Source organism: Suillus bovinus, assembly GCF_016758785.1.
Source record: "Suillus bovinus strain UH-Sbo-P2 chromosome Unknown EDB93scaffold_1, whole genome shotgun sequence".
Classification (NCBI taxonomy): domain Eukaryota; kingdom Fungi; phylum Basidiomycota; class Agaricomycetes; order Boletales; family Suillaceae; genus Suillus; species Suillus bovinus.
In genome coordinates this window covers 1,382,544-1,401,171 of record NW_024542057.1, presented here as the reverse complement: position 1 = coordinate 1,401,171, position 18,628 = coordinate 1,382,544, and the positions used below count along the sequence as shown (strand labels likewise).

At 46.3% G+C, this 18,628-nt stretch overlaps 9 protein-coding genes across 9 annotated transcripts; 3 read left to right on the top strand and 6 right to left on the bottom strand.

Annotated features, from left to right (window-relative positions):
* Window positions 1-5,905: 5,905 nt before the first annotated feature.
* EDB93DRAFT_1244870 (uncharacterized protein) lies at window positions 5,906-6,429 on the top strand (the record flags this gene model as incomplete). Its single annotated transcript, XM_041452255.1, has 2 exons — window positions 5,906-6,098; window positions 6,134-6,429. The coding sequence occupies 2 exons, from the start codon at window positions 5,906-5,908 to the stop codon at window positions 6,427-6,429; spliced, it is 489 nt and encodes a 162-aa protein (XP_041313864.1).
* Window positions 6,430-6,556: 127 nt separating this feature from the next.
* Window positions 6,557-7,304, bottom strand: EDB93DRAFT_1244869 (uncharacterized protein; the record flags this gene model as incomplete). The annotated part of the gene is made up of 2 exons (XM_041452254.1): window positions 6,557-7,214; window positions 7,282-7,304. The coding sequence occupies 2 exons, from the start codon at window positions 7,302-7,304 to the stop codon at window positions 6,557-6,559; spliced, it is 681 nt and encodes a 226-aa protein (XP_041313863.1).
* Window positions 7,305-8,802: 1,498 nt separating this feature from the next.
* EDB93DRAFT_1073712 (uncharacterized protein) lies at window positions 8,803-9,384 on the bottom strand (the record flags this gene model as incomplete). Its single annotated transcript, XM_041445035.1, has 1 exon — window positions 8,803-9,384. A coding segment is annotated over one exon (582 nt), but the record flags the coding sequence as incomplete, so codon positions are not given.
* A 119-nt stretch (window positions 9,385-9,503) lies between these two features.
* On the bottom strand, window positions 9,504-10,414 carry EDB93DRAFT_1074526 (uncharacterized protein; the record flags this gene model as incomplete). Its single annotated transcript, XM_041445100.1, has 2 exons — window positions 9,504-10,024; window positions 10,105-10,414. Coding segments are annotated over 2 exons (831 nt in total), but the record flags the coding sequence as incomplete, so codon positions are not given.
* A 22-nt stretch (window positions 10,415-10,436) lies between these two features.
* Window positions 10,437-11,104, bottom strand: EDB93DRAFT_1073669 (uncharacterized protein; the record flags this gene model as incomplete). Its single annotated transcript, XM_041445030.1, has 2 exons — window positions 10,437-10,678; window positions 10,756-11,104. The coding sequence occupies 2 exons, from the start codon at window positions 11,102-11,104 to the stop codon at window positions 10,437-10,439; spliced, it is 591 nt and encodes a 196-aa protein (XP_041313860.1).
* Window positions 11,105-12,177: 1,073 nt separating this feature from the next.
* EDB93DRAFT_1113539 (HAD-like protein) lies at window positions 12,178-13,640 on the bottom strand. Its single transcript, XM_041448198.1, has 8 exons — window positions 13,554-13,640; window positions 13,462-13,481; window positions 13,239-13,407; window positions 13,109-13,189; window positions 13,003-13,051; window positions 12,796-12,948; window positions 12,595-12,748; window positions 12,178-12,542 (listed from the first exon to the last, which is right to left on the bottom strand). The coding sequence occupies exons 1-8, from the start codon at window positions 13,584-13,586 to the stop codon at window positions 12,470-12,472; spliced, it is 732 nt and encodes a 243-aa protein (XP_041313859.1). The 5' UTR covers window positions 13,587-13,640; the 3' UTR covers window positions 12,178-12,469.
* Window positions 13,641-13,818: 178 nt separating this feature from the next.
* EDB93DRAFT_1073967 (uncharacterized protein) lies at window positions 13,819-14,164 on the bottom strand (the record flags this gene model as incomplete). Its single annotated transcript, XM_041445055.1, has 2 exons — window positions 13,819-13,929; window positions 14,018-14,164. The coding sequence occupies 2 exons, from the start codon at window positions 14,162-14,164 to the stop codon at window positions 13,819-13,821; spliced, it is 258 nt and encodes an 85-aa protein (XP_041313858.1).
* A 130-nt stretch (window positions 14,165-14,294) lies between these two features.
* Window positions 14,295-16,231, top strand: EDB93DRAFT_1060591 (P-loop containing nucleoside triphosphate hydrolase protein; the record flags this gene model as incomplete). The annotated part of the gene is made up of 9 exons (XM_041444818.1): window positions 14,295-14,402; window positions 14,461-14,771; window positions 14,826-15,037; window positions 15,088-15,594; window positions 15,649-15,691; window positions 15,742-15,789; window positions 15,842-15,964; window positions 16,019-16,146; window positions 16,200-16,231. Coding segments are annotated over 9 exons (1,512 nt in total), but the record flags the coding sequence as incomplete, so codon positions are not given.
* A 271-nt stretch (window positions 16,232-16,502) lies between these two features.
* Window positions 16,503-18,587, top strand: EDB93DRAFT_1113528 (uncharacterized protein). Its single transcript, XM_041448197.1, has 4 exons — window positions 16,503-16,987; window positions 17,044-17,166; window positions 17,235-18,084; window positions 18,136-18,587. The coding sequence occupies exons 1-4, from the start codon at window positions 16,869-16,871 to the stop codon at window positions 18,217-18,219; spliced, it is 1,176 nt and encodes a 391-aa protein (XP_041313856.1). The 5' UTR covers window positions 16,503-16,868; the 3' UTR covers window positions 18,220-18,587.
* The last annotated feature ends 41 nt before the right edge of the window (window positions 18,588-18,628 follow it).

Here is an 18,628-nt window from a genome sequence, read left to right as displayed (position 1 = left end):
TTGACTCCATCTCTAAGAATGCGACACTTGAGGACGCGAATGGTCCAAGACAGCAGGATCATGCGAGTTCCATTATAGAGGCCCTCGGAGGGGTTCAAGTTGTGCAACAGCATCAGGGGAACACCTTTTTTGACCTCCAATTTGTGCAAAGGGAAGCCTGATGGGGTGAGGGTATGAAGGAACTCTGTGGGAATGTAATCATATTCCCTCTCAGAGACCGAGTCTGCACTGGTGAAGACTGCTTTATCTCCAGGGAATGATTCAAGAATGGTGGTGTTGATCTCATCCACATCAGTGTTCTTTGCAGAGAGGATGGTGCGTTCCAGGAAGAAGGAATCATCCACTGCAGGCTGCCCAGGGAGCAGAACTGGAGAGTATAGGGTGTTGATGAGAGACTGGACATCATTGTTGGGGCAGCACATATGAATAAGGAGGGTCACAGTTCCATCTTCATTTGTGCCCTCGCCAGCTCCAATTTCAAGGAGCCACCTTGCAAATTCATCAGAGGTGGGGTCTTGACCAAGCTGCATATTTCTCTTGAGGTGGAAGATACGAAGCTTTTGCCAGAGTTGAGATCTGCAAAGGGTAGCACTCACTATCTGCTCCCTGGATCCATGGGTCACCACTGGCAGGGTCTGTCTAAAGTCCCCGCCAAAGAGCACGGTTATTCCCCCAAAATCAGCCTCTTTGTTTAGAAGATCACGCAACGTGCGGTCAAGGCACTCCAGAATATGACAATGGAGCATCGGAATTTCATCGCAGATGATGAGGAAGGTCTCGTTGAGAAGCTCATGGATGACATCTCCTTGTTTGATGTTGCATGTGCTGTCCTCATTAATGGGAATGGGGATTTTGAATTGCAAATGAGCCATACGTCCGCCTGGTAGGAGGAGGGAAGCAATTCCAGAGGAGACACAGAGGACAATCTTTCCTTCAGCACGGAGTTTTGAAGCAATGAGTTTGCAGAGATATGTCTTGCCGCATCCCCCTGCGCTATGGACAAAGTATGCATGTCCAGGTCTTTGCTGATTAGGATTCATTGCATCCTTGACCACAGCATTATAGACCACCCTCTGCTCGACATTAAGCAAAGGGACTCCTTCATCCACTATCTGCTGAAGCTCCTGCGGGTCATACTGATGCTGCTCAGTGATGAGCTGGTTGCCCTCCATGGCCCCCCATCTTTCTGCCATTCAAGCTACTGGCATTTGAGGAATTGCTTCCAAAGACTTGCCATTTTTGCGGAGCACGCCATCAATGAGATGAAGACCATAGTCATGTACCTGTTCCTCCGTGGGGTCAGGCATGTTGAACGGTGCATGAGTGAGGTGGTGACGCAGATCATTGCAGAGATTTTCCTTGAAGCAGTTCCAAAGATCATCAGGGCTGGTAGGGTTGCAGTGCAGCAGGATGATGGCAAAGAGATTGCACATGTGATTTCCTGTGTACATATGAGAGGCATCCCGCAAGCACTGGATCCATTCGTAATCGTCATCAAGCAGACCCCTGTGCCGACGCGCTTCCTTGAAAGTCTCATAGAGAGTCTCATCATGTGTCCGAAGGCGTTCAAAGGAGGTAGCCCCTTGAAATTATGGTGAGCTTAATTGATAAAAATTGTCTTAGACATCATACCTTTCACTACAGTCAAAAGCAATCTCAGATAGAAGCGCTCTCTGGAGCTGGGCGCAGCAGCATACATTCTTCCAATTGCCATTCCTTGCTCCCATATCTTCCATGCACCTTTGCTCCAAATGAATTTGAGGGGAAATTCTGATAGAGGCTGTTGTGGGCTCCAGCTGCCACCAAGTTCTCATTGGCATTGGCTTTGAACCATCCAGTGAGGCAAGTATCTTCCACTTCTGCGTGCTCAAGGACTTCCTCAGCATCATCCTCGGGGTCATAGAACACTATCTGTTCATTTTTGAGGTGGACCGGCAAATGGTAGACAGAGGGCCATTCGAGATGCATCGAAAATTTGAAGATGCACCATGCAGCCTCGGTAGAGCTGATATATCTCAAGTCCAGATATGATTTGACCTCATCTGCCGCTCCTCTCATCTCCAACGTAGCGCGGTTGTTTCCCTTATAAATGTACTTGTGGATGTATTTGACAGATTTGATAGAGGCACAGACCTCAAGATTGATGTGGCAGTTGAATTCCACCAGCAGTTTGGGGGGGTGTGGAACAACATCCTTGTTGGTGAAGATGATGTTGTTCTTTTGGATGGTGCAACCATTGTCAGGTCTCGCATACTCGGGATAGCCATCATCCTTCATCAGGGTCTGGGGACAGAATGTTTTTGGAAAGTGCTTTTTGCACTGCAAATTCTCTATGCAACGCTGCGGACTGCAAGGGCCATGCAGCATGTATTTTTCCACAACCTGATAGAGCTGAGGATGGATGTTCCTGTCAGGAATCTGAGTGGAGATGAAGGAGTCAATTTGCTCAGTGGTATGGATCTTATAATCTGGCTCCAGGAAGATGAGAAGGTGTTACAAGAACATCTAGATGCTTGGGCCCCTACCATTTTTCTCCTAATCCTCCTCGTATCAGCCCTTGCATCATACCCTTACCCCGACCTCACCCTGGTCATCCTTGTCATCCTCGCATTCCCTTTCGCTCTCTATCTGTCGCTTCAGCAAAGCCAGTACATCTGGCCAGATCCTTTTGCTGACGAAGCATACCCATGCTCCATTCCTCCACCCGACTGATCCTGTGGACAGTCCCTTTGCCCTTACCATCCGGACGGTAACCTATGATATGATGCACGACGCATCCCCTTTGCCCTTTTCCCTTTCTTGATCTCTGACTTGGTGCGCAGTCGCACATGCAACTTATACTTAGCTCTGCAGCTGCACGATCGTGCCCCTGCGCGTTTCACTTCTTATTCTGACTATTGACTTACCTTCTTATCTGCACGTTCAGGATTCACTCGTGTCTCACCTCGAACGTGCCTTCCTTTTATGGTTATCCCCTTTACCAGTTACCTCTCTTGGTAGTACGAGTTATCACCCACTAATACGCTTCCTGTCCTCTATATAAACTCGCTACCATGTACTATATTCCCTAACTTGAATCTACTTGGTTCTTGACCTCCTACTCTTACCGGAGTGATCCTTTCTGCCTCGCCAGCAGTCTATATTCTATCTTCTTATCTGCTCTTTGCGGATAAGCCTATAGTCTCGACCTTTACTCATCAACTTCGTCGACGAGCAAAGCCCCTGTTAACTAGTCGGACTTCTGTCCTTCTAATTAATGATGATCTTACGATTAACCTTCGGGTGTCGTAAGTCTTGGCCGATATAGCGTATCGTCTCGCACCCGCTTGACATAAGCTACCCGATTTGGACATAGGCGTCAAATCTTACTTGCCGAAGCCTCGCCAAGTAAGACCCCTAACCTTGGGCTAGCCCAAGGACGTCCCCGACCGTTGACGACACACGCTCTGTTTGAGCGTCGCCAACAGATACCATCCAAGTCGTAACAGAAGGTGCATGTGAGGCAGGCCCCGCTTTTGATATTCGATGGTGTACACCAATCCAGCAACCTTCCCATAGTAGCCCTTGTGAACCTTCTTCAGCAGTGCTTGCTGCTTCTGGTAGAAAACCCAAGCCACCAAGTCTGGGCGGTCCACAGCGCTCTGACCTATATAAGAAATTATCAGCACAAAGTCATACACAACACATAAAATAAGAATCATTACCAGGAAGGAGATTCTCTGTGATTTCAGGCCAACTTCCATTGGCGGTCATCGTCAGGAAGAGATCTGACTTTTTGCAGGCACAGCAAATGGCTAAGGAGTCTTGAAGCAGCTGATGCATATATTGAGGGCTCCCTGTGTGAGAGGAGGGAAGAATGATGGAGTGACCTGTCTGAGCCAGATCATCTACACCCTCGTTGCGAACATTATCTGCTAAGCCTTGATAGCAGTCCGCCCTTAGCTGCTCTTGGTTTCTCCTGATCCAGTTCAAATTGCTCTGTTCGATGGAGGCCCAAGTGTCGACGATATACTGCTGGAACAATCTTCCACTGCGAAAGATGTTGTTGTGATAGATGGGAACAGGGCGTGGATGAAGTTGATAGGCATAGTACAACAGCTGAGTGACATTCTTTGCAACCATGCAGGTATTTGGGGGGAGAATCAGAGGTATTCCAAGGTGCCAGCCCTCCTCTCCAGATGGAAAGAGAAGGACATAGTGAAGTGGGGAGTATGCATGGCTGAGCTGACTTATATGCTGGAGTCGACCTCCTTGAAGCCGCAAGATGATGTCCCGTTTTTTGGATACCTGCTCAGATCCATCTCCAGGAATGATCACAGCAATTTCATTGGCAGTGGGAACATTATATCTTTGACCATCTGTGCCTTGCTGGAAGTGAATGCGTGCACAAACATCCGTGTGCTGCTCTGGAGGCTTCTCTCGCATGACCTGATAGGCCTGCTTGTAAAGAGCGGCATAGGGATTGATTCAATACAGCATGTCATGGAGTTCTCTGAGGATGCCGCAATCAAGACCTTCATTTCCAGGTCGAGTGGCGCAAATGTTGGTGGCTTCCTTGGGATTGTAGATATAAAGTTGCGCATATGAAGGCTGAATGCCTTCTGGAGGTATGAGACTACCCATGAGGTGATGCAGAGATCCATGAATACAAAAAGCATTGGGGCCAGAGCCTTGGAGGGCTCTATCCTCGATATCGACACTGACTGATGTAACGATGGTCGTGGTGCTGGGCTCGAAACCAGGCAATCCAATACCTATGTTCATACCATTTCCCAACCTCCCCTGACCTTCCGAAGGCCGCGCCCACTTGTCCGAACCTTCCGCAGGCAGTTCTCGTGTTCCGAGACCCGTCTGAACCTCGCATAGTTACCATACCATGTCCTATCCTCGTCCTTTTGACTTTGCTGGTGCGTTTTCCTTTATTCTAACTATATGTTGACTACGTCTTAGTGCTACATGGATAACAATCCCATCGGCATCCTGTCGGGAGCCTTGGAATACGTATAAGCAGTATGCATTGCGGCTTATTACATGTATACTTGCATTCTTGCACGCCTCGCGGCTTATTACATAGGTTCAGACTTGCTTATCTCGCTACTAGTTTTGCCTATGGATTCCGGCCTCTCACGGAAGTAGGATATAATCTTGCTCGCTGACTACTGATAGGACACTTCACTTCCCATACTTCGAGTAGTAATTAGTAGAGTCACCTCAGTATAATTGTAAACTGCGCAATCAATCCTTGTTCATTCGGAACAATTGTCTGGCTAGACTGCTGCCAATTCCGCACTTCGTTTATTCTTGAGTCCCGATAGATTAGCATTGTTCCAACCTTCAGATGTTGTGCAAAGTCTTATACTGTTATTTGACGCACCAACATACCGACACATCGACACACCGACATATATAGACCTTCGGACAGCCTTCGCAAGCCTCAGAAGGCATCGTGCTACTTCGGACAACACTTTCGCAGCCTTGGACTACCATCGGTCGCATCGGACAAGCTTCTCAGTACTTCGGAAGTAGTCTTGGAACTACGGACAAGCATTAAAGAGGTTTTCTTCCAATATCTTGTCTACTCTCTAACTGTATAAGACTTCCCTTGCATTATCAAGGTAGTTCTTAGGTTGTCTCTTGGGACGAAGCATACTCACATCTCTCAGGACTAGGGACTCACATTCAGTAGAGCCCAGCCCGGATCTACTCTTTACACCGATGTGAATGCAAGAGCGCTGTTGTACTGCCAAATATTGGAGACAAATGTCCTGTCAGTATAAGTGTGCTGCAGTTCTGGTGGCCATGGTGGAAAGGGCAGGAGGACAACTTTACCCTCCAAGCAGCATGTACTGAATTTTGGATTCTGTAGGGAGGATTTTGAGAGTCTTTCAGATGCAAAGTGCAATGCATGGCACTTGGTGCACTCTACATTAAGAGGACCAAGATTATGGATATTTATAGGCTCCCTGTATGGTTGAGCTCCATCAGGGATAGGAATAATGTGGTTGATAACTTCTTGATCCTCTGCCTCATGCTCCTCACGTTGTTGAACCTCTTGAGCTCTTCTCCTTTCTTCATCAGCTTTGTGATTTTCTTGAGAAGTAGGATCATTGTATTCACGTAATGCCTCTTCTAGGCACTCCTCCTCTTCATGCTGCTGCATTTCAAAAGCATGTTGATCCAGTCTCTGGATTCTCTGAGCTTCTTGCAGCTGTAGATGAAGAGCCTCCTGCTGCTGCAATTGTGCCAGTCCTTGGATCCTCTGAGCTTCTTGCTGCTGCAGGTGAAGAGCCTCCTGCTGCTGCAATAGTGCCAGTCTCTGAAGCCTCTCAGCTTCTTGCTGCTGCAATTGAGCCTGTCTTTGGATCCTCTCAGCTTCTTGCCGCTGCAGGTGAAGAGCTTCCTCATGTCGCCATTGAGCCTCTCTATTGATCCTCTCAGCTTCCCGTTCCTGCAATTGTAGCTGAATTTGATGTCGATGAAATTCCTCCTGCGCTTGCCTTTGAAGCAAGTCATTTCCAATATGTTCTTGTTCCATCTGCTCTGCCTGGAGATGTTGCTAAAACTGAATATTAAATTGATGATAATCAGGTTCAGGTGGTTCATGCAAAGGCGGTGCAGGATTAGGCACAAAGTAATGAAGAGGATTGTCAAAGTTGTGAGGACCAACTGCGCCCTCATAATGAATAGCACCATATACAGGAGGAGCAGGAGCAGGAGCAGGAGCAGGTTGAACGGGTTCATTATGGATATGAGGTACCTGTTGGGGCTGTATTCCAGCTGCCATTAGCTCTGCTTGCACCTGCTCTCTTATCTCCTCTCTGTCCTGTTGCCTACGATGGTTGCACTGGCGGCGTCTATCATTATTAGCTGCATTCATCTGCTCATTCAGGCGTGCATTATAATCAACAGGAGGGTGCTGATGAGCATGTTGCACATGCGCAATGGCATTACGTGGCAAGCCAGGATATTGTCCAACTGGTAGCGGTTCATATGGAAGGTGAGCAGGAGGCTGCCATGCAAAAGGTTGCGGAACAGGCCCTGCTTGTGGTTCATTAGCTGGCATGAAATTTGGCTGTGGTACATGAGGTGCAGGCCTATCGTGAGCAGCATGTCGATGATTGCGCCTGGTAGGGGACGTCATCTGGAGTTGATTGACTCTATCGCGTTCATGTTGGGAGTGACGCTCGCGCTCCAGGGTAATATGTTCGTGATCTCTAAATAGCATGTGCAGACATTAGCATCATGCACCTTGCACGTAGCAATATATAGTCAGCAACTCACGGAATGGGCATATTTCTGTCCATGTTTGATATTTAAATGGTTGTTTAGCAAGTGCAAAATTTGAGTTGCCTGAGCCCATCAATAAGTCATTTCTATCATCATTGATAAGAATCAAAACCCACAAAAAGTGTATCACACTTTGTTACACTTGGCTGCAGGGGAGGGCAATTTAATTCGAGAAATTCTATACAAAAGCAGCAGCCAATTGTGTAATGATTTGTGTCACCAAATTATGTAACCAATTGTGTAACCAATTGTGTAACCGAAATCTGTTATGCTTTTGCTATTCTCGATGCTTGCTCCCTTATAGTAGGAAAAGTGAGTTGTTTGTCCATATTATGGGCGCGGCGCAGTAGGCGTGCAGAACACTGTCCACTATATCGTGTTTGGTAGCTTTTTTGGACACTGTGGAATTTTACCTTTCGAAATTCTCAATTAAGATTTTTTTGTTCTCACTGTTAGCAAACACAAGCGAGAAAACCACGCAAGATTTCCAAAAGTAAGATTAAGCAAGGTAAGCGAAACCATGTGCTTCACACATGGCGTTTAGCAAAAAATGCATGACCTTTAGTGAAACCCACATGGCCCTACGCGAAAACCATGTGAGTGTCCAGTACTTCCCTCACTGTTCTCCCTTACTTTATAGACTAGCACACACCCATTGTGCCTTCAGCACAGGAAGCAAAAAGAGCGCTTCGCACTCTTTGTTGGCTTCCTGGCCTTCGGCTTCATCCTACTTTGGGTATTTTAATAATTATTTTAGGTCTTGAAATAAATTATATTGTATTCATCAAGTTGAGCATGATATATTACATTCAGATATATTGAACCCTCCTGTTCTCAGCAGGACATACTGCGCTACAGTGCTACAAAGCACTTTGTAGCAAATTATGTTCCCCTCATAAGTTCTCTGATTTTCCCATTCTCCTGTTTCCCTGTTCTCTGTGCAGATGAGAAAAGTAAAAGTAAAATTGAATGTGTTGATCCCATCTCACTTGTCCTCCCATCCTCACGTCCTCCTCTTTCCCCCCTTTTCCCATTTTCCTGTTCTCCCATTTTTCCCATTCTTCCATTTTTTGTTTCTCCTGTTTTCTTGTTCTCTGTTCTCTTGTTCTCCAATTTTCCTCATTTTCTCTGTTCTCCCATCTCCCCCATTCTCCCATTCTCATTTTCCATTTCTCAATTTTCTTTTCTTATGGTAGTTGAATTTATTGTGTATATGTTTTGAATTTCATAGATAATAGATGTTTTTAAATGTGTGCTGCCCTAACGGGCAGCAGATGCACATGACAGCCACACAAGTTTCTAAATCGAGCTTTAAGCGAGGTAAGCAAAACCACATGGCATTTAGCATCTGTTAGCGGCCCAAGCCAGTGTTTCTAGCGCCAGTGGCCAGCCACTGACTAGCCTGGAAAACAGGTTTGGCTTAGCCACTGGTGGTACGACGGTGGTTGGCTTTTCCCAGGAGCAACAAAGCTTACTAAGCTGGAAGAACACGATATCATTGGCTGGTGATAAAGGCTAGATTGTACTACTCATCATGTCATTGAACATTTGCTCATCATCTTCACCTTCCGCATCCATGTTGACTAACTCGTAAAACTCGAATTCATCATCAATTGATCTCATCCTGAACACTTCAGTCATTTTTACCCAGCTCTCGTCTTCGAAGTTGAAAAGTTGTTGAAGGGGGATATCATTGAATGCAAACCCCATGTCTATGGGGTCCTCGTCTTCCAATGAGTGCTGTGCAAGAATGGATGCAATGTGCCCAAGTGAGTGGTCATCATCAGTGGTGTCTCCATCCTGTGTTTCCGGCTGCTCAGACTCTGATGATAGATCGTCAGGAACAGAGTCCAAGTCTGCAGGAGTTATAGTCACAATGGCTGGTGGGGGTAGTGGGTCGGGGATGATTTTCCTTATGCGATACAGACAGCCCTTTTTGTCCCCCATCTGCATATACTCGTCTCGCAAATGCAAGCGCAATTCTGCCAAGTCTGTGAGGCCTTTAAGACTGAGACGCAAACAAAGTTTTGTGAGTACTGTGCCAAAAAGACTAAAAAGATGTTCACAAGAGGCCAAATTTGCGCAGATCGAAAAAATTCACTGAGCGAATTTCTGCAATGGTGTTGGCTCGACGTCTTGAAAATGTATACCGTCGTACATCTTGAGAGGGTCGGGACATTTTTGCTACAGAATGTTATGAGTGACAAGAAAAATAGTTATAGACAGATTAAACATGCCTCAACCTTGGCCGCACTTCGAACCAAGTCCACCCAATTTATAAATTCTTCGCCGTAGTCCCCATGTCCTTCTAGATACTCTAAGAACTCCTTTCGAAACTCATCAGAGGGTGTGTTAGGGAAAAATCGACCCCATAACTTGACAAATAATGTCATGAGTCCTGCATTGGTAAATTTGCGAAGGCAAGCAAAGGGCTTGATCCTGTAAAGAGGGTTCAAAACAACTGCAGCTAGAAATACATCTTGATCGCATTTGCTCCAGTGCTTTTTGAGAGAATCAATGATAGCCTGAATCATCAAATTTTCTCCGACTGATGAAGCCTTCCCTTGTAGCGCAGTATATCTTGATATTAGAAAGCCAAAAATGATCAAAACTTCATCGAGACAACAGTGTGTGGCCTGAGCAATGTTGATTACCAATGATAAGGGCTGCAGGTGACTGACCATCCTACGAAAATTTCGATTCAGCTGATACTCAATGAAAAAGGAATGATTTTTTACTGAGCCAGGGTCATCCACATCACTGGGTCTTCGATCAATCCCAGCATCTCCATTGCCTTTTTTCACAAGGCAGCATCACCCGTAACTATTTTTGAATCCTGTCCGAGACTTTTCTCCTGCCTGACGAGAATGTCGAGTGCAAATTTAAGATCAAGAAGTCGTCTGAAGGCAAGATAATGAACAGTCCATCTGGTCAAAACTGCACGGATTACAGTGAGAACACGATTAGGACGGGATGAGTTAGTTGAATTGAGGGCAACTTGGATATCTCTTAGTGTTGCTAGAACAAGTGTCTTGCTTCGAAGCCAAGAAATGAGGTCAGATGCTTTCTTTGAGTATCCCAGGTAAACTGTGCCACCAGATGACTTGAAATAGTCACCAACAATAAGATTTATCTTTGCGACAGTAGTATTAATAATTCGGAGTGACAAACGAGACACTGGACATAATTACCTGGTGAGCATAGCAATCTGCAGATACTAATGATGGAAATTCCTCAACAAGCCATTTTCGAGCTGCCCAAGACTCACCTGATGCATCTGATGTAACGGCAACAATATTTGCCTTCCAGTTGAGTCGAACCTCTTCAATGACACTGATCATGAGAAGTTTGAGGTGTTGTGCAGTTTTGCACTGAGCAGATACATCTACTACTCAAACCGTGTGGACCTGATTTTTCTGAATCACTATAGGTAAACTTGAAACAGTTAAAATAGTCTTGCCTGTCGACTCGCTGTTGTGATCATGAATGCCAGCAGGTAGTGAACATTTACACCCATCCATTCATCTGTCTGGAGCATCGCATCACTTCCACGGCAGCAGTTTTTGGCGGCTTGCCGGTACTTTTCAACTTCACGTGGGATAATGCAATTGGAGAGTTGATAACTCGAGATTGAATTTGTGAAGGGGAAAAACTCATTCATGAAACTACAAACTGCTTGATTTTTAATCCAATTAAGGGAGAACCCGCATGATGCAGTGATGTTGGCAATATGAGTCTCTAAGTGTTCCTGAAAAGCTGGTGTCCAGTGCGGCCGTGAAGGAGTGCCTCCGCCTGTAGTTGGGGTATCTACTATCATGTGATTCCGAGGCTGCGATATCTGCCGCACCCGTTTTAATGGGGCCGGCCGGGATCCTTCACCAAATGCTGGACTACTGGTATGAGATGAGGCAGGGGGGAATAATAGCGGTGACTGAGATCGTGAGGATGGGTTACTTGAATCTGGTGGAACATCAAACAATCTGACAAGTGGAGAAGGCAACTGCAACGATTGTTGAATATACATGGGTGAATCAAGACCAAGGCTGGTTCCCAGTAATTGTGGTGAATTCAAACTAATAATCTCATGAGTGGATCTCGGTGCTTTGATCCACCCCCTTTCGATACACACAGCATGTGCCTGTGCACGGACTTCTAGTGGTTGATTATCACAAGAATTGAGATGCGAGACTATGGTATCAGGTCATCCATGCATCCACGGACAATTTCAGTCTCTGACGAGACTCTCTGATCATGACCACACTGAAAAATATAACCAACAGAACTTCTGCAAGTAGTATTGAGACACTTACAATATGCAATAATTTGATCATGTGTTCGCACATCATTTCGCAGGCCTTGGCGCTGCTCCTTGCGATCCTTCTGCTGCTCGTCAATCGTTTTTTTAATCTTGCAGGCTCCACACATCACTTTCGGTCGTCTCTCTTTCTCGTTTGCATAGGCCACAGGGAGTTTCTTCTCAAAATCTGGGTGGGTATCAAAATATCCCCACCACCAGTCTTTGGGCTTTTTGTTGCTCATTCTAAAAGCTGGGAGTGGGTAGCACACAATGTTGCGTGGAGGTGATAGCGCACATTGATATTGCCATCGATAAGACTGATCTATGAGACTGCACACAGATGGGAACTACCTTCTATTTCGGGTATTTCGCCATCACCAGAACACTGCCACTGGCTGTAGCCTGGGGCTAGCCCATAGGCTTCACACGTCTTATGGTTGGCTCGCCACTGGCGGTAGAAACACTGGCCCAAGCGACCCAAGCGAAAACCACGCGAGCGACCGTTCCCTCCCTCACCGTTCTCCCTTACTTTATAGATTTATAGATTTATAGATAGATCTACGCGGTGCAAGCAGAAACCACGCGAGCGTCCGTCCCTTCCCATCACCGTTCTCCCTTACTTTATAGATCTATGCGGTGCAAGTGGAAACCATGCGAGCGTCCGTCCCTTCCCGTCACCGTTTTCCCTTACTTTATAGATTTATAGATTTACTGTAACTCACGCGATACCAGCAGGACCAAACAAAAGCCCTAACCTCAGTCTCATAGTTTTGATCATCGCTTGTCTGTTACCCTCTCCCGCTTTAAATTTTATCATTCCTTAAAGCCCGAGAAATCCTGAAACCACTAATTTGTGGGGATTGGGAATTTCTTTCTATAAAATTGCTAATCCGAATTGGGTCCTCTACGGGTATCGATCGTGAGTCGAATCTTGCCGTTCTCCCATGTCACGTGTACTCTACGAGTTATTTTCGTGAGTGACAAATTCTTCTGAGCACATTGCGCCTCACCTAGTCAGATCATCAATGATATACGTGGGGCGCTTTATTTCCTCCGAACAGTTCTCAAAGTCCTCACGTGTATGCGAGGTACAAACTGCGAGCGTCTTTGCACCGGCACTATTTCCTGATTGCACCCCGGACGGTGCATCCTCGATGACAAGACCTGGGGCAATTCAGGCACCACAAAGAAACGGGTATCGCCCGACTCACACTTGGTTACATCAATCCCAAGTTTCTTTGCTCCTTCAAGATATGGTGTGGGCTTTGGCTTTCCCTCACTAACATCATCTGCCGTCACAAATCCTGACGTAGGCACCGGAATTTTGCATTTCGGTATGCACTGAGTTGCATAGTACCTCGAAGCTATGGTTTAGGGAGCTCCGGTGTACCATTTACAAGACAAGATTGTCACACTACCTGATGTGACAATTGTCCACTTAGTGCGCATGTCATTGTGGGAGTCCAGCTTCGAGCGATGCAGTCAGCCAATCATGCAATATATATGTAACTTCGAAAGTTTTACCTGAGTCAAGAATTCGATGGCTCCTTCGAGGGCCACTGGGTTACCCTCGATCACCAGGTCCTCGAAGCGCAAAATCTCGCTCTGCAGAATTAGCGGGATCACAATAAGCATGGAACAAAGTCTTGCCCACATTCAAAATCTCTGTGTCCTGGATATTGCATATTGTCTCATCCTTCAGGGTATCAGCAAGTCTACGTCCATGAGTTTTCTGCACGATAGGAAGATGCGATCCAAGTTTGTATTCCTCCGCAAATGTTTTCCAGGCTGAAATAACACCCGGAGTGGAATCTATTAGCGTCCTGGCGTACAGCGATCAGCTATGGCAGATCGAGAAGACTGGTAGTGACCACTACCCATCCAGATCGAAAAGGATCTGCGAGAGGATTTAAATCCACAATCGTGATTATTATTGTTCAGCCTTTTCGTTGACGAGATAGACACGTACAGCATCGACAGTCACGATCTCGGGCAACGTCATGGTAGTCCAAGTCGACAAGTCACAACTGGGACAGCACTACCTGATGGCTTGAAGATAAGATAAGATAATTAGCAAGCAAGTTTTTATAAATCATTTTTATGTAAATAAATTATCGCAGCCAATCAACTTCGGTGTATCACCGAGTCACCTAGTACACTACATACTACAGCTGTCAGTGCCGATCCGTCATCACTGCAAGCAAAGAATCAGATCCAAGAGCCAGCTGCCGTCTCTAGCCTGCAACGATGGCTGATAAAATTACCCGTATCGCCATTGTAGACGCAAATCGCTGCAAGCCAAAGCGATGTGCCCAGGAATGCAAGAAGGTGATGCACCACTTCCTCTCGAGCAGTTCCATTAGATCAGTCACTCATCAGCTCACGAGCAGTCATGTCCTGTGGTAAAAATGGGTGCGCCTCCACCCGGAGCACTGGCGGAGTGCTCATGCTAATTGACCTTCCAGGCAAACTTTGCATAGAAGTAAAATCGACAGATAAGATAGCGTTCATCTCTGAGTTTCTATGTATCGGTTGTGGTATCTGCGTAAAGAAGTGAGTAGATCGTTTTACGAAGATCATTCACATGATCGAGAGAACTTTTAGATGCCCATTCGAAGCTATCGCCATCATTAACTTACCGACTAACTTGGAATCACAAGTGACCCATCGTTATACCGCCAACGCCTTTAAGCTCCATCGACTACCTACACCAAGACCTGGCCAGGTCCTTGGACTTGTTGGCACTAATGGAATTGGTAAAAGCACAGCACTAAAGATTCTCGCTGGAAAACAGAAGCCGAATCTTGGCCGCTATGATGTGAGTGGTATATTAGTGGGGTTGTTCCAGGACGGCATTGACTTTTACTACCTGGCAGGATCCTCCCGACTGGCAAGAAATCTTACGTTATTTCCGTGGGTCCGAACTGCAAAACTATTTCACCAAGGTTCTCGAAGACAATTTGAAGGCTCTTATCAAGCCACAATATGTTGATCATATTCCTCGCGCAATTAAAGGCAACCTGACTGTCTCACAAATGTTGGACTCGAAACTAGAGCTTGACAACAAGCAAAAAATGTGCGATGAATTGGAGCTGAACAACGTTCTTGATCGTGAAGTTTCAGCACTCTCTGGTGGAGAACTACAGAGGTTCGCAATCGCCATGTCATGTATTCAGAAGGCCGATGTGTGCGTATATCCCAATTCTATTATAAATCACGCTTTACAATCGGTATTGTGTAGATATATGTTCGACGAGCCCTCGAGTTATCTTGATATAAGACAGCGGTTGAAGGCTGCCGAGGTCATACGGTCCCTACTCACTCCGGACTGCTATGTCATCGCCGTCGAGCATGATCTGTCAGTATTGGATTATCTTTCAGACTTTATCTGTTGTCTTTACGGAAAGCCATCAATGTATGGTGTTGTGACTATGCCTTATTCTGTCCGTGAAGGTGAAAGTTTACCCAATTACTCGTTGTGAACTAGCTCACTATTTCACAAGGTATCAACATCTTCCTGGACGGTTTCATTCCCACCGAAAATTTGCGCTTCCGCGAGGAGTCATTGAGCTTCAAGATGATGGAGACTGCTGAGGAGCTCATCATTGACAAGACCCGTCATTACTCTTATCCCTCTATGACAAAGACGATGGGCAACTTCAAGCTCACTGTCGAGTCTGGTAGCTTCACTGATTCGGAAATTATTGTCATGCTTGGCGAAAACGGGACAGGCAAGACAACCTTTGTTCGTCTACTTGCCGGCGTGACGACGCCAGACATCGAGGCAGACAAAATGGAGTTGGCAGTGTCCTTGAAGCCGCAGACGATATCGCCAAAATTCCCAGGAACTGTCCGCATGCTTTTGCTGAAGCAAATTAAAGCGGCCTTCATGCACCCACAATTCCAAACAGACGTGGTCAAGCCAATGACGTTGGATAATATTATGGATCAGGATGTGAAGACGCTCTCTGGAGGTGAGCTGCAACGCGTGGCTATTGTCCTTGCACTCGGTGAGTGCTTTCTTTCTTCGATTTCGTTTCGCGTTGGCTGACACCTGACTTAAGGCAAACCCAATGTGTCTGTGTATTTGCTTGACGAACCAAGCAGGTGCGCCAATCTTGTTTTCTCTAAATGAATACGTTATAACAGAACTGAAGTTTCCTCGACTCTGAGCAACGTATCATCGCAAGCAAGGTCATCAAGCGGTAAGCAAACGATCTAGTCGTCTATATCTCGATTTGATCAATATTTTCTCAGCTTCATTCTTCATGCCAAGAAGACTGCTTTCGTCATCGAACACGACTTCATCATGGCAACATATCTGGCTGACCGCGTGATTGTCTTTGAGGGAGAGCCTGCCATTCGAGCAACTTCTACGCCGTAAGAAATTTGTGCTACATTATGCTCTCACACCTTGGTTAATTCGCTCTGCAGACCCCAGTCCCTCCTCACTGGAATGAACCACTTCTTGGCATCGCTTGAGGTCACGTTCAGACGTGATCCCACGAATTTCAGGCCAAGAGTCAACAAGCTTAACAGCGTCAAGGACAAAGAGCAGAAGGGTATGTTTCAGCCTTTTCAGGCATTCGTAACTTTTTTAATATCGTTATGGCAGTCGCGGGCAACTACTTCTTCCTTGAAGAGTAATGGATATCCTTGTTCTGCCACCGTTCGTTAGGAACGCGAAAAGGTTGGTTGACGACGAGGGTCGTTCTCAGAGCTGATTCAGATATTACAAACAGAATCATAGTAACATCTTGTTTGTATTAGCTTTCACTATCCTCTGCGCTGGCTGGCGATCCTTAAGAAGATTTAGTAGGCAACGGGTTTACAAAACCAATTGCGTGACATGTGGAAGATGTAGTCCAAGTTTGGTATTAGTCAGTGGTAAACAATAAGAACTACAATCAACCGCGACCAAGTACGTTCAAACAACAACATGAGTCCCGGCAAAACACAACACACTCTCCCGTTGGCGATGACCGGAGTGCTTCTTTATTGTGGAGGAGAGGCATGAACCCATTATATCCTGTTCCATTGTTCCTGATACTACTTTGCGTCAAGTATAAAGACCCTGCCACGGCATGCATTTCGTACTCGCCGTGTTCATCACACTCTCGTCAGTGACGAAGTAGACTGCGTCTGCTGCCTTCTTTCGCTTCGCCTTCTTAGCTTCCAACTTACAATCCGGCATTGACTGCCGTCTTTCACAAGCTGGTCTTAGACAAACGTTCAACACACTCCTTTGCTGCTGAAGTCGGCGACATACCAGTATATCTACGCCATGAAGCTTTCCATTTTTGTCACTCTCGTGCTCTCTTCCTTCGCCACCGCTCTTCCGAGTCTCAAGCGCCGTGGGGGAAGCTTTGTGCTGCAAAATGGTATTGATGCGATCAACTTGAAGTACGTCACGTTGACTCCACGCAGTCCCCTAACAATAATCTAACTCTTGCTTTCAGCAACCAGTTCAAGTCCTTGACTGCATCCTCGCCGTGTACATCTGGCAACGCCTGTGTCAACGGGGAGTTTGCTCAGTGTGTCAACGGGAAGTACGTCCTCACTTCATGTGGATCAGGTTTGATGTAAGTTTGTTTCATCTGACTATGTTCCAATGTCGGTGCTTAGTCGACCTTCCAATGTTTTATCTTAGATGTGCTGCACTTCCTCTTGTCAACTCTGCTGGAACCAGCATCACTTGCACCACTCAAGCAGACCTGAACTCTCGTATTGCTGCCACCGGTGCCACTGCCAACGGAACGAGTGCGACAGGCAGCCCCTCCAATGTGACCACTTCATCCAGCTCGGCTCCTTTAGCCACTTCCATAACAAACGCTGGGTCAAATTCCAGCTCAAATGCTCAGACCTCCCTAACCTTACTGTCAAGTCTTGTCGCTTCTAATTTTGCTCAGAACGGTCAGAGTTCAAACACCTCCGAGGCTGGCCAATTTCCCTCTTTGACCTCCACCAACAACTTCATCAACTTCTGTGCTACCTTATCCAATCTCCCTATAACGAACGGTCAACAGATCAAAAGTGGTTCCTGCAACCCCGCTCCCATGGGTGTCATCCCTTCCACCTCGAATATGCCCAGTGCCAAGTTTGTCAGTCCTACCAATTTGGCTGTTCTTCCAGCAGACACCACCTTCCAGGTGACGCTGGCGATTAAAGGAATTGAGACTGGGTTCTTTGTTAATCCGGAAACCAATTACTTTGCCGCTCCCCAGCAAATTGATCCTACATCTGGGCAAATCCAGGGTCACGCCCACATCGTTATCGAGGCGCTTCAGTCCCTTACACAGACTACCCCAACCGACCCCACCAAGTTCGCATATTTTCTTGGTTTGAACAGCAAGGCGGATGCAAAGGGTCAACTTTATGGCAACATCACTGGTGGTTTGCCTGAGGGGACGTACAAGATGTCTACCATTGTCAGCGCGATGAACCACCAACCGGTTCTCGTCGCTGTGGCGCAGCACGGATCGTTGGATGATCAAATCTACGTGAGTCGCGAGTTGCAGTAATATTTAATTCGCCACTGACAATTTTATCAGTTCACTGTTGCTGCCGCTAGCCAGAATGGCACGACCAAGACAACAACCTCCATTGGTGAATCACCGCTTCCTACAACTGCCTAGGGTGTCTCATCCGTGTCTACGGATTCCAGCACTTGATACCCACAGGTACGCCCGCAACCATGAGTGCCACACCCACCACATACTGCACATGTCAATCTTCGTGTTGTGATAGTGCATACAGTAGACTATCTCGTAATATATAAATCTCATAATACATACCCTTCAGGATGGTCCTGCTGCGGGGCTCTGGTCAAATGAGTCAAAACCGACTGTTTTATTCTTCGTTCTTTCCAGTGCCAAATACCTGGGTGCTACAGCCTGAGACTGTTGTCAAACTGAACAGAGGATTGAAATCTGAGCACTCCAAACTCCAATTTATTATCACAACATTCTACTACCATGACATAGTTCATATTGTATTACCCCTCAGCAAACGGAAAGAAATATAATTCTGAAACTAAGACATAAA